Source organism: Bactrocera dorsalis, chromosome 4 (genome assembly GCF_023373825.1).
Source record: "Bactrocera dorsalis isolate Fly_Bdor chromosome 4, ASM2337382v1, whole genome shotgun sequence".
NCBI classification, from domain to species: domain Eukaryota; kingdom Metazoa; phylum Arthropoda; class Insecta; order Diptera; family Tephritidae; genus Bactrocera; species Bactrocera dorsalis.
Window position 1 is genome coordinate 37,985,379 of NC_064306.1, and position 27,345 is coordinate 38,012,723.

Below are 27,345 nucleotides of genomic sequence, written 5' to 3' on the forward strand. Positions count from 1 at the left end.
TAGCAACTTTGTTGTGAGAGTATAAAAATATTGCAAAATATTTTTTTGATTACTAATGGGTGATCCATTTCAAGATTCACTACTTAAAAAAACACATATAGTCTTTAGACTTTACATATCCCCACAGGAAAAAGTCTAATGATGTGATATCACATGATCTTCTTGGCTAATCAACCAGCCAAAACGTGAAATTATCTGCTCACCGAAGTGTTTTCTCAATAAATCCACTGATTAATGCGATGTGTGGGAAGTGGCGTCGTCTTGCTAAAACCAAATATCGCCGAGATTACGAGCTTCAATTTCAGTTAACAAATAGTCGCATATCATGGCGCGATAACGGTCGCCATTGACAGTTACGTTTTCACCGGCATTATATAGACCGATGATTCCACCGGCCCACAAACCACACCAAGTCTCTTCAGATTACTCTTCGCCCCAAATGCGACAGTTTTGCTTGCTTACATGCCTATTGAGCCAGAAATGGGTCTCATCGCTGAACAAAATTTGGCTCGAAATTCTTTTGAAACTAGCATTTAGGGTTATGCCAAGACTTTAGGCTAATTATAATGTTGAGGGTTTTTAAAAATGATTTCCGGTGACAAATTCTAGTCGAGTTGTCCTTTTACGACCACTTTTTCCAACAATTGGTTCCGTATGACACCAGTAATGTGTGGAATATTCTCTTTCAAAGCGTCAATTGTCTCGGACTTATCTGAGAGGACTTCGCAAAACCCGACAAACAATATTGTAGCAACAATAAATCGGAGGTCTGTAGAGAAACTGCGCAAGGTGGAGTGCTATCTCCTATTCTATGGAAATTAGTGGTGAATAAACTGCTAAGGAACTTGGACGGCAAAGCCCCTAAGATAGTGGCATATGCGGACGACATTTCTATCTTAATAACGGGTAGGTGCCTACAAACCATTAGCAGTATTATGACCACCGCTCTTAATATAGTCCATAATTGAGAATCGCAAGCGCGTCTGGGTTGATCCCAGAGAAAATGGATTCTGGATACTGTAGCACTTAAACTCCTACTTTTCCAGAATAGGCATTGACATATCAAATACGAGGTATGACAATTAAGTAATGAGACTGATTCCATAAAAACCGTATATTTGAAAATTATTCTATGTATAACTCTGCCATCCCCTTCAAAGTAATCTCCTTCGGTAGCTATACAGCGATTTCAGCGCGTTTTCCATGCTTCGTAACATTTCTGAAACGCTTCGACTGAGATGTCCGAGAGTACCCTCGTCACGGCCGCCTGGATGTCCGTAATCGACTCAGAATGGGTTGCTTTGACCACCGATTTTATTTTAGGAAACCAAAAAGTCACAGGGTGACATGTCGGGCGAATAAGGCGGCCGTTGCAACACGGCGATTCCTTTAGAGGCCAAATACTGGGACACGCTAAGGGCGGTGTGGCACGGCGCGCTGTCGTGTTGAAGGATCCAGTTACGAGCGATGTCTGGCAATAGACTTGATTCACAGTTCTTTCCCGGAACGAATTCTTTGTGGACGATTAAGAGCACTATCACCATACACTCTTACAATTTTAGCGTACGTTTCCGAAGCTGTTTCGCCCAATCTGGCGCAAAATTTTATCGCGACGCGTTGCTCTTGATTTCGTTTTTCCATTTTCGTGACGAGCACTACAAACACACGTCTACTCAACTTGACGCAGCAGGCGAACTAAACAAGCTAGAGCGATGGTACATATGTCAATGGAGAGGGGAGGGATGCCGGAAAAAGAGAAAGGGAATTTCAAGGTGACAGGTTTACCACAAGGGCGGCAATAAAATCAGTCTCATTACTTAATTGTCAAACCTCGTACATATGTATGTATGTCCTGGGTGCAACGCTCACTCTTCTAACACCCTTCTCTCCATGGTCCGACTTTTAGATAGTCTCAATAATAACCAACTTGAATCTTACCTCCCAGTCTTTGACAGTATAAAAATCCTGGATCGTTCCGGTTACTTAGACTCGACTGTGAATACTGTCACTTGGTAATTAGAAATAACAGTGAAATTTAACTATAAATTTTTATTAAAAATTAGTGACATATAAAACAATAATTTACAAACCGGATATTCGAATAATCGGTTCACAGGCTACAAAACGGATATTCGAAAACTTGTTTTTAAGATTATAAATCGGATATTTAAAGGGCGCTAATATATACATACATATTTTCAAAAACATTTTTTACAATATTACACATCAATCAAGCGGGCACAAATATTGAAGAAAGGTGTAAAATTAAAAACTATGTTTGCAGCGTGTGAAATGCGCCTAAAAAAATTTACAATAATACATCACAAAAATTTAACAACAGCTTTAGCAACTTACACAAACACATACATACACATAAAGCACTGATTGATCACAATTAAATTTCGCTCCACATATACTCAAGTATATCGAGTTTCCTGTTGGCGCGTTGTGAATGAAATATCCAAGCAATGTTAACGACATAAAGATTGCCTAAATAATTCTTGAAACGCTCGGCAATCCACGCTTTCAATTTAACTTTATCAATCAAATTTATATTGACCAGCACATATTTGATGCTTTGAAAGTTGGATGCATTTACGTCCAAGCACTTGCCGCCGAAATACGTGAAAATCAATCTCGCCAATTTCGTTTGCTGATCTATGCTATAAAATGCAGCATTGCAATTTTTAAAATAATCGACGGATTCATCAAACAACAACGTTTCAAGTTCGGCTAAATCGGTGGCGGATGACTGCGCGACAGCGATCTTGAAAGAAGCAAATTTCCAAATGAAGTTCAAACAAACAAAAGCGTTGATCGTTTAATACTTACGTCTTCGTCCTTTATGCCCTCCAGCACACGCATTAAATTGTCCACATCCGTGCACTGACTGTATGAGTCACCATATTTATCGAATATTTTGGAGAATTCAGCCTCCAGCTCTTCCGTCGTGCAAATCATGTCGATTGGCGTTAATTCCAACTCTTGCTTTTCACAGGTGTTCACCAGCCAGCTTAGTTTGGCAATGCTATAACGGCGCGATTTGCATAAAGTCTCCACACGAAATGTGATATCGCCCGCCACTGATATGCATCTGGGGTCCTGTAAGGGATTCTCGACTATCTCACCGCCATTGGTGACCACCAACGCTTTGAGTGCCTCTGGCGTGTAACCGGTTTTCAAGCTAGCGCTCAGTATGCAAAATGAGAAGCCCTCAAACAAATTGGAGCGCTGTTTTACCTGTGATGGAGTTGTTGTTAGCAATTATCTAGTGGTATCTTACACTTTTTTGTACCTCAGCTGGATCGAAACGGCGTTCATAGGATAAAGCGCCCAATTTGCGCCGCTCGGCCGCTGTTAATTTACGCTTCTTTTGCGGCAATAACAAATCACTCAATTCCACTTGGCGCTTGTGGATTTTCGTGAGACCACTTTCCCCCTAAATATATATGGAAATTATACTATATGTGTGTAGTTGTAATAGCAAAGCACACGCACCTGTATCATTGTCATGTAATTATGCCACGAGAGGCACTCGTGCCACAGTTTGTCGTTGCGCCACATTTCTACGCGCGGAAAATGCAATGATTTAGACAAGGCGAAAGCCGAAGAAGGCGCTAGATCGGTTGCCCTGATTTGCAGTATGACGGACTTATTTGGTTCGATCCACACATCGGGCCGGCCGTCAGCACTGCTTTGCTTGTAATGATACCAGCTCGGTGGTGGCTCCCGCTTACAATCGTGCCAATGTTGTTTGAGTGTGTCATTCAATATTGCCCGCTGGCGTGTTCTATTGTCCACTTTGCCAACGCTATAAACTTCGTACTGTGTTTCGGAGTTGTATTTGAGTACGCCAAGCAAGAAGGATTGTATGAAAGTGCGCGTTTTATTGTAGAAACCACCAATGACCAGTAAATCGAATTCAGTGGTCAAGCCAGTGATGTACTGTTTATAAATAATAAATATAAATATGGAACTCATTATATATATATATATATTTGTAGCAACTTACATCGGCCTTTATCTTGTACCAACCGCCACCATTGCGTATGCCTGGTTGGTAGATGGAGTTTTGTTTTTTCAGCACTACCCCCTCCGCCTGCGCATCTAGCGCTTGCTGAAAAAGCTCTTGGAACTGCGCTGCCGATGTTAATTTGATTGGACGCATTATTTGCAATATACCAAGCTCTTCCCTGCTTACTAGTTCAACAACTCTTTGGCATCTCTGCACGTAGGGCATTTCCAGTAAGCTGCTACCGTTATAATATAGCACATCATAGACCACGAAACAAGGTCTCCAATTTTGTCTCTTATTCAAATGCTTGACATCTGTATTTTCGCCTTTGTCGCGGTAGCATTTTCGCTGCATATCGTACACCATCATTTCGCCATCGAGAATTATTGATTGTAGATTATTCGGTAATAGTGTTTGGAGCGATGGTGTCAATGATCCGGTCATAAAGTCTGCACCGAAACTATCAGTGTAGTCAATGCCATTACGTGATATATATTTGAAACGTTCATTTTCGTAATGCAATTGAAAACGTTCACCATCCATTTTGGTCTCCAAATAAAGCACATCCTCAGCCATTAATTGCTCCAAGCTGCCATGAAACATTTCGCATAACATAGCTTTTATATGTTGAAACGGTTGTACGATGTTATTTAGATTGAAAGTGTTGATAGGATTTTTAGTTTCGTTTGGTTGGTCGGTTAAAGGTTCATGACTTATTTCGTTGTTTGCCAGCAAACAGCAGACGCGTTTCAAATCTGAGCAACGTCTAAGGAGATCTCTTGCTTGCGGATGTATGATGGCGAAAATACGTTGTTCGCCAATACCCAGACGCAGGTTCTTTAGCAGTAAACGTACGAACCACATTTGCTCTGCGGACGTTGCTACCTCTGCTAGGCTGGTTAATACCTTTTTCGTGTCTACAAGCGGAAAGTAAGTAAAACTGTCAAATTTTATAAAGTAAATTAGTAGATTAAACAAATATTCACCCTGGCGATCACCCTCTGCTATAGTATCTAACATCTGATGCACATCATAAAGCGACAGGTCACTCATGCCTTTGCCATTACCGGCTCGCAGCAACAGCACTTCGCGCAAAATCTCTGCAAAATCATTGCTAGAACCATTATAGGTACGCGCTTGTAAAAGCTTTGCATCGCGGGCTAATTGAATATATTGCTATCTTATTAGATGTTAAAATATTGGAAATGCAATTGTCAATCATACAATCTTTATTTAGTTGTAGCACTTCTGTGTAGACACTACCAAGCGTACTGACTTGGAGTCCATATGCTTTACGAGACATATCCTCACGGGGTACTAGACATCTAAGGATGCAATAGAAACTGGTACCGCCATCCTACAAAATAGAAAACATACTTAAACAAATTCTTCAACAAATGCTTGCTTAATGGCATACAAGTAGGTACCTCTCGATCTGCTGCAGTCAGTCCCACTCTTTCACGGAATAAAAGACGAAACTTTTGAAATGATTCGTAATAGTGGCGTACTAGTTTTTCTTTTGCAGCTGGACTTGTAGCCTTTTGTATTCTCTGTAGGATATTACACGCTTCAGAAAATTTGATATTTTTCGATATATCCATATTGTGAAATTACACTACGTTTACTCATTTAACCGTTTGCATGCACCACCCGTTTTGAAGCGACAACAAAACAGCTGTTTATTGTTTATAAAATAGAGTTGGCAGTGTTCATTGCTCAATAGCTGTGAACCACTGTCTAGAGAAAAATATCTGATTGGCACGTGTTGTATTGTAGTTGTTGTTTTTTTTCTTTCTTATACATTTGTGATCGGTAGTGTCTGTCTGGATTTTAATTTACTAGACCTGGTGCTGAGGATTTTAGGGCGCAAGTGCGCAGCGCCCTAAAGGTATTTGTGTTTCTTTAACTAAATTTCATACACAACAGCAACAGAGAAAGATTAACATAAATATTGAAACAAGAACTTTACACACAACCAAATAAAATTACCATAATCGCCGAAATTATTTACGTTTACATAATATTTACAATAAAATTGAAGGTCACACAAAAAAAGAACAACATCAAAACCACTTCCGATGGCACCTGCAGCAGTCCTTGCTATACGCAGCGCAGCGCTTAAGTCTATGGATTTCTTCCGTGAAATACACAAGCGAGCGTTTAGTAATAAATTTTTACTTGTTACCAATGTCGGCATTTCGTTGAGCCTGAGTACGGCAGGCGATCTGATAGAACAACATTACGAAATGTATAGCGGCGATTTAAAGGAATGGGACAGAACACGTACTACCAATATGGGAATTTCTGGTATGGGTGTTGGCGTGATCTGTCACTATTGGTATAAGTTCCTCGATCGACGCATGCCAGGACGCACAATACGCGTGGTTATGCAGAAAATTGTTTTGGATCAATTTATTTGCTCACCACTTTACATATCAGCTTTTTTCATGACAATGGGCGCACTGGAAGACAAATCCATTGAAGACACTTGGCTAGAGATGAAACAAAAGGCATGGAAATTGTATGCGGCTGAATGGATGGTGTGGCCACCGGCACAATTTGTTAACTTCTATTGGCTGCCCACACGGTATCGTGTATTCTACGATAACATCATAAGTTTGGGATATGACGTTTATACATCGCAAGTGAAAAACAATGATTAAACAAACTATCTATAAATAATGGACTATCAGTTGGCTATTGTTACTGGAATCATATGTGACAATATAAATGTTAATACTAAGCAAATGAGGCGCTAAGCAATCGTGAGCTGTGACAATTCTCAGTGGATTTTTATATGTATGTTGCAGCTTTTCTTTACATGTTATTAAATGTACACTTTTGTGTTTTATAAAAAACCAAAATAAATACTTTTTTTACAGAAAAGCATCAGAGCTCGCACTTTTTATTTGAAAAGAAAAGAAATCTCTGCAACACCCTATGGGCGTACGGGAAAATGATAGGAATTAAATGCCTTCAAAATAATTTTCATTTTATTTATTGAGAGCATTTTTACGTGTGAACAAAACAAATTGTAAAATCCGTTTATGTCTTTTATCTATCGGCTTTCTAAAATCGCTTTTGGCAAGAAATATTTGTTTTACACTAACTCTGGAATATCGTTTATATTAAGTGGAGTTGCGGACATCATAGATCAAAGCTACGAAAAGTATTCGGGCAAACGTAAAGAATGGAGTCCTAGGCGTACTTTCAGCATGTGTATTGCTGGTCTCTGTAGCGGTGTTGTATGTCATCACTGGTACATATATCTTGATAAACGTCTGCAAGGCACAAATATCAAAACTGTGATGCTAAAAATTGTATTAGATGAAGCGATTTGTTCACCAGTCTACTTGACGGTCTTCTTCACAACGTTAGGTTTCATGGAGGGCCATACTATTCAACATTCTTTACAAGAATTGCGAAATAAAATGTGGAAAATATATCGCTTTGAGTGGGTGCTGTGGCCACCTGCCCAATTTATAAATTTTTATTTTCTTCCCACTCAAGTACGTGTTCTGTACGTTTATATGATCAGTCTAATACATATAACATACACGGCACATGTTACACATGACGGAGATTAATAAGATTATGATAAAATACCAAAAAATAAGGGTAAAGAATAAACATTCCCATAACAAGAGCAGTTCTTAACAAATAGTACAATAATTTTTTTTTAAATAAAGCAAATTTGTATACGATGGTTTAATGAAAGTTTATTAATTTGATTCCAAGTGCGCTAATAACATGGAATAATTCATTTCAATATAACACGCATATATACCATAATTTTATCCAATCGGCAAACTTCGAATTGAACCGTGCTTTTGAAATAAATTTCAATTTTAATACAACTAGTTTTTCCTATTCCCACGCCGGCGCATAGATGCTGTACATTTGGGACAATACCACTTGCCTTTTGGTGGTTGTGTAATACCCACACATGGGTAATGGAACCATTCGTATGGGCAAGCATCGTTGTCACAAGCGACCATGTCACCATATGAAACTTGATTACAGGTACAGTAACGTGGTTCATTTGGATCGTAAGACCATTCGCCCTCTGGTGTTTGTTCTACCACTAGACCGCTTTCATTAATATTAATGTTAGTGGCAGGCGTAAGGGTGTTGGATGAGATCGAAGATGTAGCCGAGTTGGCACGATTCGTGGCTGCTGCGGCAGATGTAGAAGCCGCACCCACTCCTATTGTTGACAAGCCAATAGCGGGCACGCCAAGACTGCCAACTGTTGCTAAATTAGACGAAGATGGCAACATGTCTACAGAGTCTACACTCACAGAGGACGACGACGATGCCAGCGATATGGCAGATGAGGGAGTACTGCTGCTACCAGCGCTGTTAGTGTGCGTAATACTGTTGGCATTGATTTTTCTGAAATGAACGTGAGCTTAAGTTACAATTTTGTGATTTTAAATATATATATACTACACACTTTTTCTGTTTTTTCTCAACTCCTGTAGTTTGGAGTGTTGTCTGTGCAGCTGCGCTCGCAGCATTTGCAATATCACGACTGATCCAAAATTCCGGTGGTCCACCACCAGCGCCATGTATTGCCTCATAACTGGCCTTAAGGCTCGCCGTACGTCGACCTTGAGGCATTTGTTGTGTTGCCACTATGGCTTGACTGGCAGCTGCAGCGATTGCGTTCGATGCCGAGCCACCTAATTGTTGTAAATTATAAGCGACAGCAGTGGGATTACCTGCAGCTGCCACAGATGCGCCCGGCGTATTCAGCACCGCATGCGTGCTTATACCTGGTGTTATAGGACGAACTACTGCAACCGGTGGTGTATTGGTTGTTAAATTGTTTCCTAAATTTGGACGTTTCTCCGGTAGAAGCGCCAAGTTTGTTGTACTGTCTCTGCGCTTTTCCGGTTTGGGCGTACGATACCGATCCTTTGTGGTTGTCGCTGGTGTAGTCGAAAGCGATAAGCCACTGATGTTACTACTGGGTACTCCCAGTATACCATGACTATTTGTTGTTGCCGCTGTCCCTATCGATCCATAATATCTATTCTCTTTTTGGGTAACACCAATCACATTCATCAATGCCGTGGCTGCACTTGAACCACCATCTAACTCTAAGGAACGCTTCTCTAATATTTCTGTTATACCATTATTATCGGCTTCCAGTTCACACTTAAACTTGAATAGTTCACTGTCCAAGCGGCGTAGGTAACGCTCCACCAAGTCATGTATTTGTGTGGCGATGTTAACTTTTTCATCAGCGTCTTCCAAAACTTTGTAGTATTCCTTACGAAGATTTTGAAACTCTGAATCCGCAGGTTCGTTTTGTAATTCTCCACGTTTGCATTGTTGGAAAAATGTACGATTTTTTTTCTCCAAAGAATCCATGCTATCTGTGAAAAAATATTACTTTGATTTCTCTAAAAAATGTATATGTAATTAATTAATTATTACTCTGCACTGTTAAATCCAGTTCACGCATCTCTGTAAACCTATCCCGCAGCTCCTGTGGCAAGTGCTCGATCACTAGATTCGTAAAAAGTAATTAAGGATTTTACTGTTTATTGTTTACCAATGTTGCGGGTGCAGCACAACCAAAAGTCAAAATATAAACAAAACATCAAAATAAACAAAGTTTGGCAAATCCATAACCTCTAAATTTGTTTTACTGAATCATTAGAGCACCCCATGAACTTATAATTGGGATTGCGATAATAAACTTACTTTCCAGGTAATCCTCAAGATACAGCATGTTTGCAGATTATTTATATATTATTTTGGGAAAATTATTACAACTTTTATTAACAAATTGTATTCAGATATCAATAGAAGTTTATAAATCACAACTACACCTTTCTCAACAAAGTTGTCAAAATGAAAACATGACATTTTACAGGGTTGCGTTTATGGTAAACACCAACACTAGTGTTGTAAATGGTCTTAAATTTATTACATTAAAATCACGCGAACATGTACTGATATTTTTGTTTTTTTTTTCATAAATGTCAAGAATAGCGGCTTTTTTAAAAAATTTTCAAATTTTGTAAGAAAATATCTTAAAATCAGTTTTTTAAAGGTTAGATCATGAAATCTTTTTTAAAAAATTAATTTTAACAAATTTATAAAAAAAAATCTAATTTTTTGAAAAAGCAAACCATTTTTCTCTGATAACTCGAATTAATAATAGCGCATTTGTTATATTGTTTGTAATATTTCATTGCAACCCTGTAAACCGATTCAACTTCTCTTAATGGTAATTCAGCATTTTATAAACAAGTGGCAAGCGTCAGCGCGGTTTGTATCCCAACAACACTAATAACAAAACAAATAAATATAACAAAGTCAGAAAATTGAATCGTCGAAAGGATAATTCACAAAACACAAACAAGATTTCGTAGGACTCTAGGACAAGTGTTTTTATGCTACTCGGGTATTCCTTCGTACGGGTGTTTATACGAAATCGTTATCGTTGTTGTCACTGAGCATTCGGTTGTGAATGTTCATTGCGCGAAGACGGTGTTGAAAAATAGTTGGTATTTTTGTCAAATAAATTGGAAACACTTAATATTATGTTTGCTTATTGTGAAAGTGTTGTATACAAACGTTAAAAAGTGTTTTGTTCGAAATATATACATATGTGAAAAAAAGTTGAGTGAAAAGTTTTGTGTAGATAACTTGAAGTTCGGTTTTCTGTAGACATAAATTTATTGAATTTCAAATTAGCATTTCCATCTTTCTGGGCAATTTGAATTTTGTTGTGCTTGAGTGCTTCAATTTAACAACAATATCGTACAAAATTTTACTTACGGAAGCTTTTAAATAAATTATGTCCAAAGTGTTGACCCAACAAAATGTCCTGCCTACACAGCAGCCCAAAAAAAATGAAAATCATAAAAAAACCACACCCACTGTACAAATGCTCAATAGCAATTGCAGTAGTTTAAATGGTTGCACCAGTATGAGAGGCACATCCGCCAATTCCGTGGTTTGTTCCTCGGAGTCTCCATCAACCTCTTCATCGCCCATTACAGTCGATTGCGACGATTTTACCAGCAGTTCTATATTGGAGTTTCTAGCAAGGGAACAAGAATGTTGCACTGAGGCAGACACAGAGAGTATTTTTCAAGAAGTAAGTCGATTGGCAGATAATTCAGACACCCGTAGTGTGGACGAAATTCTGCGTGAAGCTGAACGTCTAATGCAACAGCAGTCGATCTTCGGATGCACAGATAGAGCAGCGCAATGTAAACAACTAAAAGTAAGTGGAGGAAACAAATCAAAAAGCCATCAACTGCATCAACCACAGCCAAATTTAGCAGTACATCAACAAATTCAACAACCCGCAGTTGCAACACAAAATATCAAGTTAAATAGCAAGTATACAAAACGTATCGAGAATGTTAGTCCAATGCCGAAGCAAATGCAAACTGTGCCGCATACAAGACTGACGAACGGTAATTGTACATATAAGGAAAAAATGAAATCACAAAAAAACGGATTGGAATACAGTGTACTTGCAACGGCGGATGCTACACTTACAGCTACAAACACGCCACAGACACCAACTGCCGCCACGCCAAATGGAAACCAACGCTTTGATGCTTTTGTCGACAATTTACCATCGGTGTCTGTCATCTCTGAAGAGTCTACACCGAAGGATATGCAAACCATGATGTCCACAGATGCCGATGTTACTACAATGGCGTTGCTAAACGGTGACGACGATGATACCGACACGGTGAGTGGGGGGCGCCTTTACGCAAGCACATCCTCAACCGCCTAATGAAGCGGCAAATCGTTGAGTGTATGTGTGTGTACATTTAAACGCCTTTTAACTGAAACTCAATTAGGGCTATAAATAAGAGTGCATGTGTAAAGATTTTTTATTGCTGACATACACATCTAAATTTGTGTTTGATACATTTTTTTTTAAATGAAATTATATCCGCAGACAATATTGTGTTGGATATAAATAAAAATTTATTCGTAACTAAAGAAGTGCATATTATTACAATTAACACATATCGCTTATGCTTGCTGAACTTTTTTTTTTTATTGTCATTAATTTCAAAAGCGCTCAAAAAGCCACTTATGTATGTAGACTGTCTAAAGTATATTGCTTACACTCAGAAATTTTGCCGATTATTCGCCAAGAGATTATAAACGCGATCCGGCCCATCTATATATCTAATCTTACCGATTTGCTCAGGGCCAGAAAATCAGCTCTGCATAACAAGATGTCTTTGAGGTTATGTTCGTGCTCTAAAAGAACAGATGACTTGACTTTCATATTCTGAATATGACAATTAATGCCAAAATTTCGCTTCAAATCAAGGCCAGTGCATGTGAAACCATTTCCAGCTGAGCGATTTTTGAGCCATAAATGATCCGCTGAATGGCTGTAGCCTTCGGTGTATGAAATGGTATGATGTACTGCAAGAAGATTATTTAAGACCCCTATTTTACCTGGTTGTCTGAAATTATGACTGCCAAGCACAGCCTTGCAAAAGTTAGACATCAGAGAAAAAGTGCCTGGATGTTTCTACCTCAACATGTCTTGTGGTCTCATCGACTCTGCAGTTTTAAGCGATTCTGCTATGACCAAACACCTAAACGAGTCTGGCAACGAAGATTGTTAGCTTGATACAATAGGTAGTGGTCTGCTTTTACCAGCAGAACTGACCGTTTTCGGCGATCTAAAACAAAAAAAGAGACTTACCGATCTAAACAGGGTTCGAAATGCACATGAAGAGCTCGAGTTGTCACGAGAAACTAGAGTAACGCAGCTTCATTATGGATACTGTAGCAGGTTACACTCTTACTTATCCAGAATGGACCCTGACATATCAAATATATGTCCAGCGTGCAAAGGTTCCTCGCATGACACTAGCCTCTTTCTATGCCTTGCTAAACCCTACACATCTAACATCCTTCTCCCTCCGACACCATCGAAACAGCACGTTTGCTGGGCCTACCGTTGGATGACGTCGTTGATAACTGATAAAATTCTTACCATCCTTGAAAGGATGAGATATCCTTTACAACAAAAACAACAACCGTTCCCACGACAGGCGGGTCTAAGTAACAGGAGCGGATCCAGAGTTTTAACCGGCCAAGGGTTGTCAACCCCGCACCTTTCCTTCCAATAATTCAAAGAACACTTTTTGATACAAAAACAACAACAGCAAATATTTTATATTTTTCGGTTTACAAAATCTGCTCTTAGGGGTTTCGGGTCAAAGCAGAGCCATTGAGGGGGATTGAGTCCGTTCCCACGACAGTCGGGTCTACGTAACCGGAACGGACCCGGATTTTTATCCGGCCAAGGACTGTCAACTTGGCAGAATTCTGCCGCTAAAACAACAACAACAACAGGTGGATTGAGTTTCTTATAAAATTATTTGTATAGAATGAAGGCTGGTTTATCAATTATATATATATAGATTTTTTTATTTCTTTTAAACGCACACATAATGTAGTAGTACATATGCACATAGCTTATTGGTAAAATTGTCAGTATATATTTAGTTTTTTTTCTTTTCAAAACATGCACACATTCATCAGACACACACATACCTTTATATAAATAAATACATTTATATAAATAAATAAGATTAAAGTGTAATAGCCTGAGCTACAGCTTCCACAACGATCAGGCCCTCCTTGCCAGTGCCGAGTATCTGCGAAGGCGGTAGTTGAAAACCATATTTGCCGGTATCACGCAACTCCACGGTGTAAACATATTTGACATCACAAGCTGCGCGCGTCCAATCATCCGAACCGCCACCGGCAACACTAAGGAGCTGATACGTCACACCACTCTTATACACAGACTTGGTCTCACTAAGAATACGCTGTACGGCCGTTTGGCCAACGCGTTGCAATGCGGCAGAATCCTTCACCTTTGCCGCTTTATATGCCCACGGATGGACAATGGCTTGACCGTAACTGTGGAATGTCAAATAAGCTTCTAGGTTATGTTTGCGTCGCAACAGAAAATTCACCACTGCCTTCGTTTCCAATTCAGAGCCGGCACTTGCGCCACGATATATGTCACTACACGGATCTGTCGACGAGCCACGTCCTTTCCAACCAATATTGAAATTACGATTCAAATCGACACCAATACACTTCGAACCTGGAATACGTGCCCGATTCTTACGCCACATTCTATTCACTTTGCGACTGTAGACGTAGCCATCTGGATTCATAACGGGCATAATGTACCAAGTGCGTTGCTTTATATAATCCGGTTGCTCTTCCCATTTGATCATTAACTGATAAAGTATGAAAGTAACTGTTGCCGGACTGATCCACTCGCGTGCATGAATGCCGCCATCGATCCAGATCTTTTTGTACTCACGTGGGTTCTCCGAGATTCTGCGTAGAAAGAAAAAGTTATGTTATATTTATTAGTAAGATAAAAAGTAGTATGTGAGAAGTTTGATTTATGGAATTTTTATATCCTGCACAGGGTGTAATTAGTTTGCCACATAGTTTGTAACACCTCGAAAGTCAAATTTTCTGAATATACATATTTATTTCGCCAATTAAAAAAGCTTTTTGGACTTATTTAAACTCTTTGTAATATCAGCATCCTGATGTCTGTCCGTCTGTCTTTTGATATGCGAAACTCGTCGAAGATATCAATCTGAAGTTTTGAACTCCTTCTTTTTCGCTGTTTTATTTGATGAAATAAATATTTTCAGCAAATTTGCCATAGATTATTGTCCAATTCAACTCTAAAATATCCGTAGATAACTTTTTTTTCTATCTTTATATATATAAATCTTCCGACCGTGTGTTTGCATTAGAACTGCTCCTAAACGGATGGACCGATTTTGATGAAATTTTGTGTGTATGTTCAAGGAGATTCGAGAATGGTTTAGATTTACAATTTGGTGCACTGGAAAATGTTTTTTTAAATTAATTTTTCATTTCTAATTAATTGCTAATTTTAAATGTTTGACCGATGGATGGCGCTACCATCGCAGTATTCAATATTCAAACTTTAAATTGGCGTAATATTATGTTCAGACCGAAAATTTCAAAGATTAGATTACATTTAATCATTTCATAACCCAGCAGTGTTCTCACTGCCGTTAGAAAGATCAAAAAAACAGCTGTTATTGTCATTCAAGAATTCACATCGCTTAATATTTATCAAAAGAACAGATTGTCATATAGTATTTTGAAATAAAAGCCATCTTTTTTCAAATATTTTCCATATAATAGAAATAGTGGATGCATTTTTTCATTTGTTAAGTCGATTTTCAGGTGAAATTAGATTCATTGCTTTAAAAAAATTTATTTGTTTACATTTTTCCCCCTTTGTAGTGTCTAAATCAGCTGTGATAATGTAACAGATTTCCAATGTTGACAAATAGATGGCGCAAAATTAGAGTCGCACAGAGAGATTTTGCGTGGATCAGTTTCAAATCATTTCAATGAAGTGATTTGGAACTGTCATTTTTGTATGGCGAAATCTTGATAAATTTTTAAGATTAGTGGGATAATCTATTCAACAGCCGAAATCGTGTGATTAAGTGTCGGTCTGAACATAGTATTAAACAAAACGATGCCAAAGTAAAAGGCGACATCTGTAGATCAAGTTTTCATATTGTGGACAGAGTTGTTCGTTCTTAAGTAATAAATTGGGTCATTCAATACATCTATGGGTAGCTATAATATTTTTTTCATACCTGCTAACTATTGGAGGGGGTATCTTGACAGGCAATTTACAATTGCAAAAGGTCTGGCATAAAAAATAGTGGCATAACTGAAGTGTTGATAAAAAGGTCTATTAAAATTTGAGATATACAGAAATCTTTTCGAAGCATTGCACAGAGCAATGCAATATTTAAACGGGAACGATGAATACATATATGCGTACAATTTCAAACTGATCCTTCCTGAAAAATATTAAAATTGCTAAATATTAGGAATGGTAGAATAGAACTGCAATCAAACACACAATGCAATGAATTAAAACTGGCTCATTTATCATTCGATGAATAATATACCACGGGCATCCCAAAAGACTGATGCCATAACCTTGCCAGCCGATTTTTTTGTCTTTTCACGCTTGAGAACCGTTTCTTAATATGCAGTCCACTAGGCTGACAATCGATTTTACCCCAAAATCTAATTCTTTCTTAACGCACGAAATTCTCTATGATTCATTTTTTTGTAAACTAACACAAGTTGCTTCACCAAAAATGCGATTATTCCTTAAATAATATTTATAATCTAACTAATAGAAATGATATAGATGGTATTAGTAGTACTACCTATGTAACAGCCACAGTAAAACTTGGACGGGTCCTCTAGTTTCTTATAATATTAATCAAAGAGACTAAAATCCTAAATATTTAAGATTTTTTTCTTAATTTTGTATTTTATGAATTTTGCTCTCGACTGTAAACAAAGAACAGCTGATATGACAGCAGTCACTTGTTGATTTTGTTGAAGCAAACAAAATTGAGGATCAAAATGTGAAACTTTCTGGATGACTGCCTAAGTCATAATAAAAAAATTATACTAATAACTTTCGCTATTTTCTTATTAAAAAAATAATACGAAAAAAATTTCCAAAAATTAATTTTGCTGATTTGTGAAAGAATCGTCACTTTTACAGTTGTTTCTTCAAACACATTTTCCAAGTTCCCTGCACTTAATGTGTCCTGTATGCGTTTGCATACATATTTACAGATGTCCATATAGACACACTAGCATCCTTGTTATTACGTATGAATGTAATTTTCTCATTATGATAATGGCTCAAATTCGTTCAAAAGTGTTTAACCCATTTAGCATGGCATAAAATTTAATTATCTCACCATTTGCAGCGTTTCTGTGGTTGCAATAACAATTATGTGCTGCAAAGCACTGTTTGTCAACAACTTACGCCGACATGTCACGTCATGTTTGTTATCAGAAAAGTTCAACTGTGTTATAAAAAATGGTAGCAAAATCAAAGCAAAAAGCTGTCAGAAGCCACAAACATACATACATATTGTTTTTTTACTTTTCACATAAGTAGATACAAAGTCATATTTTCATAAAATTTTAACAAATTAAAGGCTATTATTATTACATTGAGCATCCCTGACTGTGCGCTCAAAACTAGTCAAGAAGAGTATAACCTCATTAGCAATAGCTTCTTCCATATTAGACTCTACTGAATCGCTGGAAACTGAAAATCCGGCTATTAAGGGCCCGCTTAACCAATTTCGTCCGTTTGAAGTCTAATCGGTATGCTGATGTCTATTTCTTTGCTGGACCTGCGAACCTCCTGGCCCAGAGTTAAACTTAAGAGCTCATTCGAACTTATGGCTTTTAGCACAGTCAATATCGCCACAAATATAAGTACATAGGCATTCTGACAGGAGACTGTGCAAAAGGTTTACACGCGGTGCGGCAATATATTCTGTCGTAAGCTCTTTGCCAGAGCTGTATGAAGAAACATGCGATGTAAATACCTTGCCACTTCTTTATCTATTGCCCAGTTCTTGCCAGACTGATATTGAAACATCTCAGTAGACACACTCTCAGCGATTCCAGCGACCTTTTAGAAGTTTATGGCTAACACTCTATTTGTCTAAGTAAGATTCATCGATTTTGGTTCAACCCTACGACCTAACCTAACCCTGACCTGTCTGCTAACGTGGTCCGATTTGACTCGGATCAGCGTAATGAGCTGAGTCGGTTTAGCCATGCCCGAATTGTATTAATCTTCTTATAGAAAGTTTCTTTCACTTACCTCAACACCTTCAGGTCACGTCCCTCCGCCGACTTTCCAATCGAGTACAAACGACAGATTTTCGGAAATTTCTGGCGAATTTCACGCATGAACGCATAAATCGTTTCCAAATCATGGTAGTCCTTCCAATCAATGCCGCTGCTTGTTTGTTTCTCTGCGAAGAGTGCGCCGTAAAGAATGTTTAATATAAAAAACTTGAATCTGCTTTTAATTACACTCACTTGTACGACTGCCCGCCTCCGCTTGGCTCGCCTTGATGCCCTCTAATTCAGCAGCGTCGATCATCTCCTGTATATTGGTATTTATCACCTCTTTGTCGATGTTATGCTCAGTGAGATAGCTGCGCGCTGCTTTCAAGTTCTCCTTATTGATGGAGATATCCAGAAATTTCGAATTTTCTTTCCAAATAACGCCACCTGAAAAAAGTAGCATGATTATAAGCGTCCGAAACTCTGAGTAATACGTATAAGATATTGGATCTGTTATGTGTTTCTGTGGTATTCAATTAAAGTAGCTTAAGTCAACTAAAATTATCCCGAGCTTAGTCGACACTCTCCACTATCATTTAATACCTCAAAATCAATTTCAAGTTACTATAAATTTAAGTTAAAATGTATGAAAATCTCAAGTCGACTTAAGCACTTTTAACATAATGCTAAATATGTATTTTCTCCCTCAAGCATTTCAACATTCTCTGCACTTACCAAATTTACTCTCCAGCATCTCTGCCAGCGGCATGTTGTTCTGCATATGCTCTGATATATTATAGATACGCCACAGTTGTGCATCATCGAAACGTACTGGGATCTCATTTACATCGAGTACACCATCTGCTGCGTCCTCTTCTGCTGCCGTCGCATGCGAAATGTTCGCGTTGATTTCCCTTTCGTAGAGCATACGATTTCCGGTGTGTATGTTTTTATCGGCAATGGGCTCCATGCGTGTGATATCGAATGCATTGGTGAGCGCAAAAAGCACAAACACGCTAAATAAGCTGTACTGACAGCGTAGCATTTTGCTGAAGTGGGACGTAGGGGAGAGAGATAGTCGAGTTTTTGTGGCGATGTGCACGTACAAGTGCGGCTAGCTGAAGGACGCGCTGTCTGCGGCAATGCAACTGTAAAAAAAAGCAGGAAAATAGCGGTTTTAATTATTTTATATATGTATATTTTTTTTTTTTTTTTTTTTACTACTGATTTCACTTTCTTATTGAATATTATTATTTTCACTGCTGGTATCATATGCCTGTTGAATTTTTCAAAGTTATAGTTTTTAAAGAAATTTCGAATTGATGTTGGCTTATATAATTAAGGAAAATCATGCTCACGGCGTTAACTGTGGTTAGGTGTTTTCCAAAACTGGAAGGCAGTGTCCACTTGTGGGAGATTTGACTGGATATACCTTCGTATTAAACTCAATATATAATACAAAAAACAGAAGACTAAACAAACTCGTTAAGCGAAGATAACTTAGTTTTAATGTGAACCCACTATCTTGTTTTTTTTTTATTTTTTTTATTATATGCGGTCATATTTTTTAAATGGAATATGAGTAATTTTTGCAAAATATAATAATGCGATATTCTGCATTTTCTGAGAAAATCTTTTTTTGTACTCCGGATTTTTTGCATACAATTCTGAGAACGTATTACAAATTCGTTCGATAAGTAGTATATAAATATAAAAGAAAAATACGCCTCAAATGCCTCAACGGAGTGTTTTCAATTGTTGTTGTGTCTGGTGTACCTGAAAATGTTTTGTAAACTCTCCTTCGTCAATTGTTGACCTCCATATCTATCCATACTAAAAGGAAAGATGACAACAAAAGCGAAAGAGCGAAACACTGAGCATTCGTTGAATTTTTTGTTGGCTTGACTATTTGAAACTGTTTAAATTAGACATCTTGGTCAATCACGGTTAATTTTATTTAAAATTAATTTTAAATAATTAACAAAAAAATTATATTTAATTGAGTAGATTTTATAAGATTATAGCAGACAAATAATTAATTAAATTTAATTAATTAATTAATTAAATTAAATTAATTTTAAATAATTAATAAAAAAAATATATTTAATTGAGTAGATTTTATAAGATTATAGCAGACAAATAATTAATTAAATATAATTAATGAATTAATAAAATTAAATAATTAATTATTTGTTTTAATTAAATTAATTAATTAATAAAATTAATTAATTAATTAAATTAAATAATTAATTATAATTAATTACATTTTTTAATTAACTTAATTAATTAATAAAATTAAATAGTTAATTAATTATTTGCCTGCTATAATCTTAAATTAATTATTTATTATAAAATAATAATAAAAGCAGACAATTAATTAATTAATTAATAAAATTAAATAATTAATTATTAAATTAAATTAAATTAATTATTTGGCTGCTATAATCTTATAAAAGTTACTCAATTAAATATAATTTTTTTTTATTAATTAGTTAATAAAAATAATAATGAAATTAAATTATTTGTTTGCCATAAATTTATATAATCCATTCCATGAAATACTATATACATACATATATACATATTGTTTAATATAATATAAAAAACCCATAATTATCAATAGTTCGCACATGAATAGAATATACAAATAGTTCATAGCTTTCATTAGCACAACAATTAAATTTCAATAGATTATAACAAATTGTTATTGCCGCGAGTAAAGCGAACTTTAAATAGTTTCAGTGACGTAAACAAGGACGTTATCACTCATTACCTCTAATGATATTTAATGAGTTCTCCGTTACAGCACAAAAAACTTACAGCTGAAAGCAAGTAAAGAACACGTACTGAACTTTTAATGAGCGAAGAAGCTCTGTTTTGAATTGTAACACCATACTTCCATTTAACATGTTTTTGGTTTGTGGTAGGATACAACTGTTATTGACGCCAGTCATTATATTGCAAGGTCAGTGGTGAGAAAAATATGTTCAATCAAAATTGCATGGGCTATATACCGCATCTCGGTAGATCTACTGTAATATATTCTAGTACTTGCACATGCAGACTTATTCATATGTACGAGTACATGTATGTATATAGCAAATCTACTAGACGACTTTATCGTAGCTCGGGTTTTTTGAAACTTTCTGAGATGCTTTATCTTAATATATTCTAGCACTCACACGCACAGACATATTCATATGTACATGTACATATATATAGCAAATCTACTAGACGACTTTATCGTAGCTCGGGTTTTTTGAAATTTTCCAATCATTCATTTGAGAACTGTTCTAAGCGCTGATTTGGTAAAGACTTTTAGGCTGGTGAAACGCACGGGTAAGTGGCGTTCCAATAGTAAGCTTTCGGTTATACTGCTTTAATGAGGTAACCAAAAACTACTTGTTATAGAATCAGAGAATATCTCGTTTATTTTTCACACATGTAACATTTCTTAGGAATGTGGTCCACAGCTTGCGAGGAGCAGTATTGTTGACAATTTTCTCGTCATGTGTGTATTTATTCTATCATAAATATGTATATTTTATGTACAATATATACTTAAAGAATTTTTAAGGCATTATGTCTCGGAATTCCCGATTATCTTTACCATAAAGAAACCCTGTGTGTTGAGTTAATTTAGACATTGAAATGTCAGCAGTTTCGGGTTTTCCCATCAGCTGTTGTGTTCATAAGAGCTTTACTTGAAGTTTAGTTGCGGTAAATACTCATACTTCTGGTATTAAAATCTGGCCACACAAATGCAGTTCGTATCTACAACTTTTTCTTTAATATTTCGTAGTATTTTTAAAAACCACCTTGTTATTTATTAAATATTAATGATTAATAAACAGATTTAACGAAACTTAATGGAATTCTGAAATCCCAAAATCAGCAGATCTCTACTTTAAAGTTCCGAAATTCGTGGAAAATCTTGAAGTAGTTTATCTGTTTCTTAACTTACCTAAGTGAAAGTTAATTATGACAGGTAGGAAGGCTCTAAACTAGAAAGAAAGCGACGTCTGTTCGTTTTCGGGGTGAATTGCAGAAATAGTGTTCCGGGAAAACCTGAAAGTTATTTATGACAGGTAGAAAGGCACTTAACTACAAAGGATGTAGGTGTAATGACGTCTGTCGGTTTTTAAGCAGAATTTCAGAAATAGCGTCGCGGGAAAACCTATTTCAGTTTATGTTCGAAAAATTATTATAAATTAAGGTTAATTGTCGTGTTTATATACCCCTCTTTCTGTCAAAATTTTTCGCAACTAAACATTAAAATAATCTTTTAAAAAAGCGTTTCGGTTTTCACGTTGGATCAAGTTATTTTAGTAAGTTGGGTTTCGATTAATGGCTTGGTGGGAAAATATACTTATATTTGTCAATTAATTTCGTTTTGACAATTTTCAGCTGATCAGCGGATTTGTATCAAATTTAGGTTTGTTCTGAACTGCTAACTATCAATTAGCAACTGTCCAAGTTTCTGCTGGAGAATCGTTTTTTAACATAAAAAAGCAGCTGAAGAGAGCAGAATTTGAGAGTGTAAGAAGCAGAGAGATGCTGGTGCAATTTCTGGGAGAAAAAATTATGAATAAGCCTAAAAAAATAGCTCATAAGAGCAGAATTTGAGAGCCTAAAAAGCAGAGAGCTGCATGTGCAATTCCTGCTCGGTAAAGAAATATGAAGAAACAGCTACTAAAACACATTTGACCTTGACCTATTTGATTTGATTTTTTTTATTTTATTACTTTTGAATTGTGAAAATAAAAATTTAATTAATTAATTTTCAAGTGCTAATAAAACGTGATTATTTTTTTTTTTATTTTCTTGCTAATTTCCGCTAGTTTTCTGTTTATTTATTATACACTAAGTATGGTATATTTAAGTTTGCCGCGAAGTTTGTAACAGCCAGCGGGAAGCATCGGGGACACTATAAAGTGTATGTATATTAAATATATACTAAATGATCAGCATGACGCACTGAGTAGATTTAGCCATGTCCTAGACAGATATATGCAAATTTGCCGCTTATTTTCGAGATATTGAACTGAAATTTTGTACATGTTCCTTTTACCTCAAGCAGCTGCTCATTTGACGGAATCGTCGATATCGGACTATTATAGCATATAGCTGTCATACAAACTGAACGATCGGAAACGAGTGCTTATATGGAAAACTTTTTCATTTGACGAGTTATCTGCACGAAATTCGATATGGGTTACCGCCTAAGGCAATAGTGCAACATCCTAAGATTTCTTTTAGATCGGACCACTTTAGCATGTAGCTGTCATACAAACTGAACCAACTTAAGCGAGTTGTTGTATGCCAAACTTTTTCATTTGACGAGTTACCTTCACGAAATTCGGCATGGTTTATTGTCTAAAGCAACGTTACAATTTCCGAAGAAATTGTTCGGATCGAGTCATTATAGCATATAGCTGTCATACAAACTTAACGATCAAAATGATGTACTTGTAAGAAATTTTTTGCATCTGTTGTTCTGAAGTTAGCATTTTTCTTGGTTTTTCAATAATTCGTTCTTTGTGAGAGTAACTTGTCAATTTTCGCATGCTTCTTCTTCCTGTTAGCTAGTGCTACCTACACCTTAGAAACAAACCTTTTATTTGTAAACAATGCTCTTATGAGTCATTAACTTGCAACATTTTATGTAAAATACCGTTCACGGTCGCGTTGTATTTTTTATATTTTCAATCCTATGACGGATCAAGCACCCTTAAGTGTTATATGAAATTAATATAATTGCTTTTGTTTACTCGTGTCAACATTGTATTTGTGAAAAAAATTTCATTTCCCTAAAGCTTTGTTTTTATTGTGATCATAGAATGGATAAAAACCCTTTCGAAAGTTATATGCATAATTAAATGTATTCTCGCAATTAGTTTTATATATGTGTATATACACACGCGATATTTAATTATATCGCCTCGCACAAATTATTCAAATAGCTATTGTAAAGCTGCGCGCTTGAGTTGAAGCTATGTGAATCAGAAGAGTGATAATAAAATATGCATAAAACAAACTATAAGCATATATAGTATGTATGTATGTAAGTATATGTATATAAAAGAAAAAAATTTCAAGCCAATAAGCGGCACTCCAGTTGCTGTTTGAGCGTTCGATCAATTACACACCAACTCGTGAGCGTGAACGCACACAGGCGAAGCACGTAAAAGCCAGACTCCACTAGCCAAGCAAATGCATTGCATTATCATTGGCATTAACCTTTGTTTTTGCCGTAAATAAAAATACAAATTAATAGCAGTCGTTGCAATGCAGCTGCGCGGCGTCCAATAGAATATACGAGTATGTACATATGTATGTATGTAACTATAAGTGCTTCTAACTTACAACACAAACGCGTACAAAAGTCAAAAAATAAATCAACTGAATCAGAAATTTAAAATAACCGAAACTGCATGTAAACCACAATGCAGTTTGATTTGGAAACGCGACGCGCAACTCCAGCATACGAACTGCTGTACACGGACGCCAACGCTGCCGCTGCGCAGGAGGCTGGTAAGCGCTTTGTTGCGTTGCCACTGCGCCGCTGGCTCGTTGCACGATTTGCCTTTGACTTTGCGGCGCAGCGCGCAGGCATTTAAGTTCACTTTTCAAGTGGCGCCGTCAATGAACGCAGAAATTAAAACAAACAAATTAAAAAGCGAAGGAGCACTGAGATCGCGCGCCGTGGTGGGCAAGTCAGGCTTTACAAAGAAATGTGTGGCAGCAAACTTGTTTATGCCGTTATGACGGCTTTTGGGCAACGTTGCCTGCATTTGTGTTGACGGCGGCTGTAAGCGTCTTTCACCAAAAAATTTCAACAATTTCGAAAACTCGTTCTTCCTTTGTCTTTTCTCTTTTCTATGTATGCGTGTGTGTATATGTATATCGTCAGCTAAAATACAAAATAACGTATCACTTTTCATAACTTTATTGGCGAAGGAAAAACGTTGTAATGAAAACCACTCATATTGTGTATTGGTTATATTTTGGTTATTATATACTCATATTTAGGTATTATATACTCATATTTAGGTATAAAATGGTTATATATCGGTTATTTTATCTGAAAGCGATTTTCAATTGTTTTGATGATACGTTTTTTGCATTTTAGGTGACGATATGTACATATGTATGTGTGTTTATTGCATATTTTTTACATTAAATGCAACTCGTTGTTTTAAGTATCTATAATTTTTGCTTTGGCTTAACAATTCAAAGTGTTTGTGGTCGGCGCAACAACTTTCGTTAAACTTCTGCTTTGAGTATAGCCGCGCATGCGCGCACTAGTACAATGCGACGTTGCTGGTTATTTGAATTTCTAATGTAAATTCTTAATAAAATTATGACTGTAGTTTTCTTTTAAGCTTCACTACGCTTTGACAACACGAAAAAAAAATATTTTTTCTTATTCACCTTTTTATTTGTATACCTTTTCCGTTTTCAATTCACTACAATTGCGTTACACTTTACGTTACGTTTTTGTTTCACACTTTTTATTACGTTACGTGAGCAAGCGCGCACACCTTACGTCAATTTATTTTTTTAATAAACTTTTCACTTTTTTCCGAACGCGATCCGCGCCGCGTTGCGTTTTGTCTGAAAGAGCAGTCAGTCGACACTAAACGTCGGAAATGCTGAGCCCTCAATTTATATGCTCTGCGTTCGCTTATCAATCGTACAAGCACGCGCGCGCGCATCGAACGCTTTGTTGCGCTATGCAATGGCGCGTTCGTTGTTGTTTGGTGTTGGGGCAGCGATCGCGCCACCGCATAGGGGCTTCGTACGTTGCCTCGGTGCTGACGCGCGGCAGTCGCTTTGTGCGTTTGCGGCGCTAATATCTGCTTATTATTTATGCATATAAATGCACTGATTGTTGTTCGTGTTCGTGTTGTTGTTGTTGCTATGAAAGGGGCTGCTGCTGTTGCGATTGCAATGGCAAATATTGCTCTGATTGCAGTTGCACTGCTGCGCGTTTGACTGCTTCTGATGGCGTTTGTAATAGCACAAATTTATTGTTTATGCGTAGGCCGCAATGATAGCAACAACAACAAAATTTAATATTCATATGTTTGTGCAATTTATGCGGTGTTTCATTACAACTATCTACCGTTTAATGTTTTTCGTATTTTTTTTTACTTAAATATTTTATGCTTCTTCACTTTTCGTTCGTGGTTTATGTAGGTCTGTTATTGTGGTAGCGTTCAGCGCGCTGCGCTCGTCTGGAAAGTCTTCGAAAAAGTATTTGTCACACCGTGTGCGCGGTTTTGCCTGCGACTTTTATATTTTATTTTTTATTATTGGCAATCAGCTCTTTATTTTGGTTGCGTTCTCTTATTTTTTCACACTTCGAGTTGTTAATATTTATTGTTTACAGACACGCTTAAGATTTTTGTTCATATTAGAAAAGAAAACAAAATTTTTTATGACTTCCAAATTACAAACAAATAATGATTGATTCTTCAACTGTGTTGCTGTGTTACACAAATTCTCGGAATAAATAATGGCAGTAAGAAAGGTCTTTGATGAACTTGAAAGAAAGATCAAAAAGCTTTAGAAAGCAAAAAAAATTAAAATTCGGTAAAATTCTAAAGCCGATTTAGCACTTATCGCAACAAAGTACTGAAGATTTTTCGTATTATTTTTCCTATAGAAACCGTATGATTTGAAAATTGAACAGCTCTGAGTGGTTGCTTAAGGGGTTACATTGGCTGCAAAGCTTCAAAAAACAAAAAAAAAAAATATATATAACGATAAATCGATTTTTTTTATTGTCTTATTAAATTCTACAACGCCTCTGGAATATTGTCCTAAATTTTCAAGTTGATCCGAGTAATAGTTTTAGAGATACAGCCTTGCGGACTTGTGCGCTCGAGGATAGTTAGGCTAAGTGCTGGAAGTTTTGCTTTAATCACTTATTTCTTTCCTTCGCAAAAAAATTGTAAAAAAATCGATTTTTTGAAGTCTCTAAACCAGGCTCCCCACTTAAACGGGTTCTTCTCGAAACTGTGTTTTTGAAGTCGGTTGGCAAGGTTTCTCGAGAACTATTCAACTGAACTTCATACAATTTTATACAGGTCTTTGAGATACAATTCTTAAAGGCTTGGACAAAGGTATTTTTTTAATTACAACTACATATTTGAAAAAAAAAAAGATTGTTACGAAATTTTCACTGAAATTTTTTATATTTTTGTAAAAATGTCTGCCAAATTTCCGACTCAATTCAACCGATCTTAATGAAATTTTACACAGGTCTTCGAGTTATAATTTACAAGGTGGATCGATAGATTTATTTTGTGCTCAATTTCAAACTTCCAGAATTTACTTTTTTTTGTAAAAACGTCTACCAAAAAAACCAATTTTAATTTTTTTGTTTTTCTTCGTCCAATACTTAATTTGTAGTGACATTTCAGTGCTGTTAACGCGGAGGCACTTTTTCCGAAGGACTGCCGAAAATGACGTCGGAATGGCCGAGTTTTGAATATTTTCCTATGAAATTTTCACAAGCTCTTTGTAAAATATTTATCTTTATAAAAATAAAAAGATTGAATAAAATTTTTTTTTTTATATGAAACAAAAGTTATTGAAAT

General features: G+C 36.5%; 6 protein-coding genes across 8 annotated transcripts in view; 3 read left to right on the forward strand and 3 right to left on the reverse strand.

Annotated features, from left to right (window-relative positions):
- Nucleotides 1-2,048: 2,048 nt before the first annotated feature.
- On the reverse strand, nt 2,049-5,693 carry LOC105222641 (DNA ligase 4). Of its 2 annotated transcripts, none has more exons than XM_049454880.1 (8): nt 5,443-5,693; nt 5,240-5,372; nt 5,002-5,175; nt 4,013-4,932; nt 3,499-3,945; nt 3,296-3,439; nt 2,833-3,240; nt 2,049-2,767 (listed from the first exon to the last, which is right to left on the reverse strand). In XM_049454880.1, the coding sequence occupies exons 1-8, from the start codon at nt 5,614-5,616 to the stop codon at nt 2,396-2,398; spliced, it is 2,772 nt and encodes a 923-aa protein (XP_049310837.1). In that variant the 5' UTR covers nt 5,617-5,693; the 3' UTR covers nt 2,049-2,395. The 2 variants fall into 2 exon arrangements, with proteins under 2 accessions (XP_049310837.1, XP_049310838.1); XM_049454881.1 differs by having other exon boundaries at nt 2,264-2,767; nt 5,433-5,569.
- Nucleotides 5,694-5,764: 71 nt separating this feature from the next.
- On the forward strand, nt 5,765-6,893 carry LOC105222640 (mpv17-like protein 2). Its single transcript, XM_011200034.4, has 2 exons — nt 5,765-5,903; nt 6,057-6,893. Exon 2 carries the CDS (start codon nt 6,094-6,096, stop codon nt 6,676-6,678), a length of 585 nt encoding a protein of 194 aa, XP_011198336.1. The 5' UTR covers nt 5,765-5,903; nt 6,057-6,093; the 3' UTR covers nt 6,679-6,893.
- Nucleotides 6,894-7,029: 136 nt separating this feature from the next.
- Nucleotides 7,030-7,603, forward strand: LOC109579309 (mpv17-like protein 2). The gene has a single exon (XM_019989100.3). The coding sequence runs from the start codon at nt 7,063-7,065 to the stop codon at nt 7,600-7,602; it is 540 nt and encodes a 179-aa protein (XP_019844659.2). The 5' UTR covers nt 7,030-7,062; the 3' UTR covers nt 7,603.
- Nucleotides 7,604-7,731: 128 nt separating this feature from the next.
- Nucleotides 7,732-9,891, reverse strand: LOC105222639 (inhibitor of growth protein 3). The gene is made up of 4 exons (XM_011200033.4): nt 9,731-9,891; nt 9,461-9,532; nt 8,472-9,399; nt 7,732-8,410 (listed from the first exon to the last, which is right to left on the reverse strand). The coding sequence occupies exons 1-4, from the start codon at nt 9,756-9,758 to the stop codon at nt 7,873-7,875; spliced, it is 1,566 nt and encodes a 521-aa protein (XP_011198335.2). The 5' UTR covers nt 9,759-9,891; the 3' UTR covers nt 7,732-7,872.
- A 387-nt stretch (nt 9,892-10,278) lies between these two features.
- Nucleotides 10,279-27,345, forward strand: part of LOC105222649 (serine-rich adhesin for platelets) — an 86,832-nt gene continuing 69,765 nt past the window's right edge. The window contains exon 1 of the mRNA XM_049454879.1: nt 10,279-11,744. Coding sequence (XP_049310836.1) covers nt 10,833-11,744 — 912 coding nt within the window. The 5' untranslated portion in view covers nt 10,279-10,832. The remainder of the gene's footprint in view (nt 11,745-27,345) is intronic.
- LOC105222634 (carboxypeptidase B) lies at nt 13,485-25,721 on the reverse strand. 2 transcript variants are annotated; one of them, XM_011200022.4, is made up of 5 exons: nt 25,188-25,721; nt 18,473-18,885; nt 17,990-18,184; nt 17,769-17,922; nt 13,485-14,386 (listed from the first exon to the last, which is right to left on the reverse strand). In XM_011200022.4, the coding sequence occupies exons 2-5, from the start codon at nt 18,780-18,782 to the stop codon at nt 13,621-13,623; spliced, it is 1,425 nt and encodes a 474-aa protein (XP_011198324.2). In that variant the 5' UTR covers nt 18,783-18,885; nt 25,188-25,721; the 3' UTR covers nt 13,485-13,620. The 2 variants fall into 2 exon arrangements, with proteins under 2 accessions (XP_011198324.2, XP_011198323.2); XM_011200021.4 differs by having other exon boundaries at nt 25,172-25,483.

What these genes read in the sequence shown, in the direction of transcription:
- LOC105222639 (XM_011200033.4), bottom strand. Translation starts at nt 9,758, where the DNA reads ATGCTGTATCTTGAGGATTACCTGGAAA. An exon ending in ACTGGATTTAACAGTGCAGA is followed by an intron (nt 9,400 to 9,460) that starts GTAATAATTAAT and finishes ATTTTTTCACAG; the next exon opens with ATAGCATGGATTCTTTGGAG. An exon ending in GTTGAGAAAAAACAGAAAAA is followed by an intron (nt 8,411 to 8,471) that starts GTGTGTAGTATA and finishes CGTTCATTTCAG; the next exon opens with AAAAATCAATGCCAACAGTA.
- LOC105222634 (XM_011200022.4), bottom strand. Translation starts at nt 18,782, where the DNA reads ATGCTACGCTGTCAGTACAGCTTATTTAGCGTGTTTGTGCTTTTTGCG. An exon ending in GATGCTGGAGAGTAAATTTG is followed by an intron (nt 18,185 to 18,472) that starts GTAAGTGCAGAG and finishes TACTTTTTTCAG; the next exon opens with GTGGCGTTATTTGGAAAGAA. An exon ending in CGTGACCTGAAGGTGTTGAG is followed by an intron (nt 14,387 to 17,768) that starts GTAAGTGAAAGA and finishes CTTTCTACGCAG; the next exon opens with AATCTCGGAGAACCCACGTG.
- LOC105222641 (XM_049454880.1), bottom strand. Translation starts at nt 5,616, where the DNA reads ATGGATATATCGAAAAATATCAAATTTTCTGAAGCGTGTAATATCCTA. An exon ending in AGCAGAGGGTGATCGCCAGG is followed by an intron (nt 4,933 to 5,001) that starts GTGAATATTTGT and finishes TTCCGCTTGTAG; the next exon opens with ACACGAAAAAGGTATTAACC. An exon ending in ATTACATGACAATGATACAG is followed by an intron (nt 3,440 to 3,498) that starts GTGCGTGTGCTT and finishes ATATATATTTAG; the next exon opens with GGGGAAAGTGGTCTCACGAA.
- LOC109579309 (XM_019989100.3), top strand. Translation starts at nt 7,063, where the DNA reads ATGTCTTTTATCTATCGGCTTTCTAAAATCGCTTTTGGCAAGAAATAT.
- LOC105222640 (XM_011200034.4), top strand. Translation starts at nt 6,094, where the DNA reads ATGGCACCTGCAGCAGTCCTTGCTATACGCAGCGCAGCGCTTAAGTCT.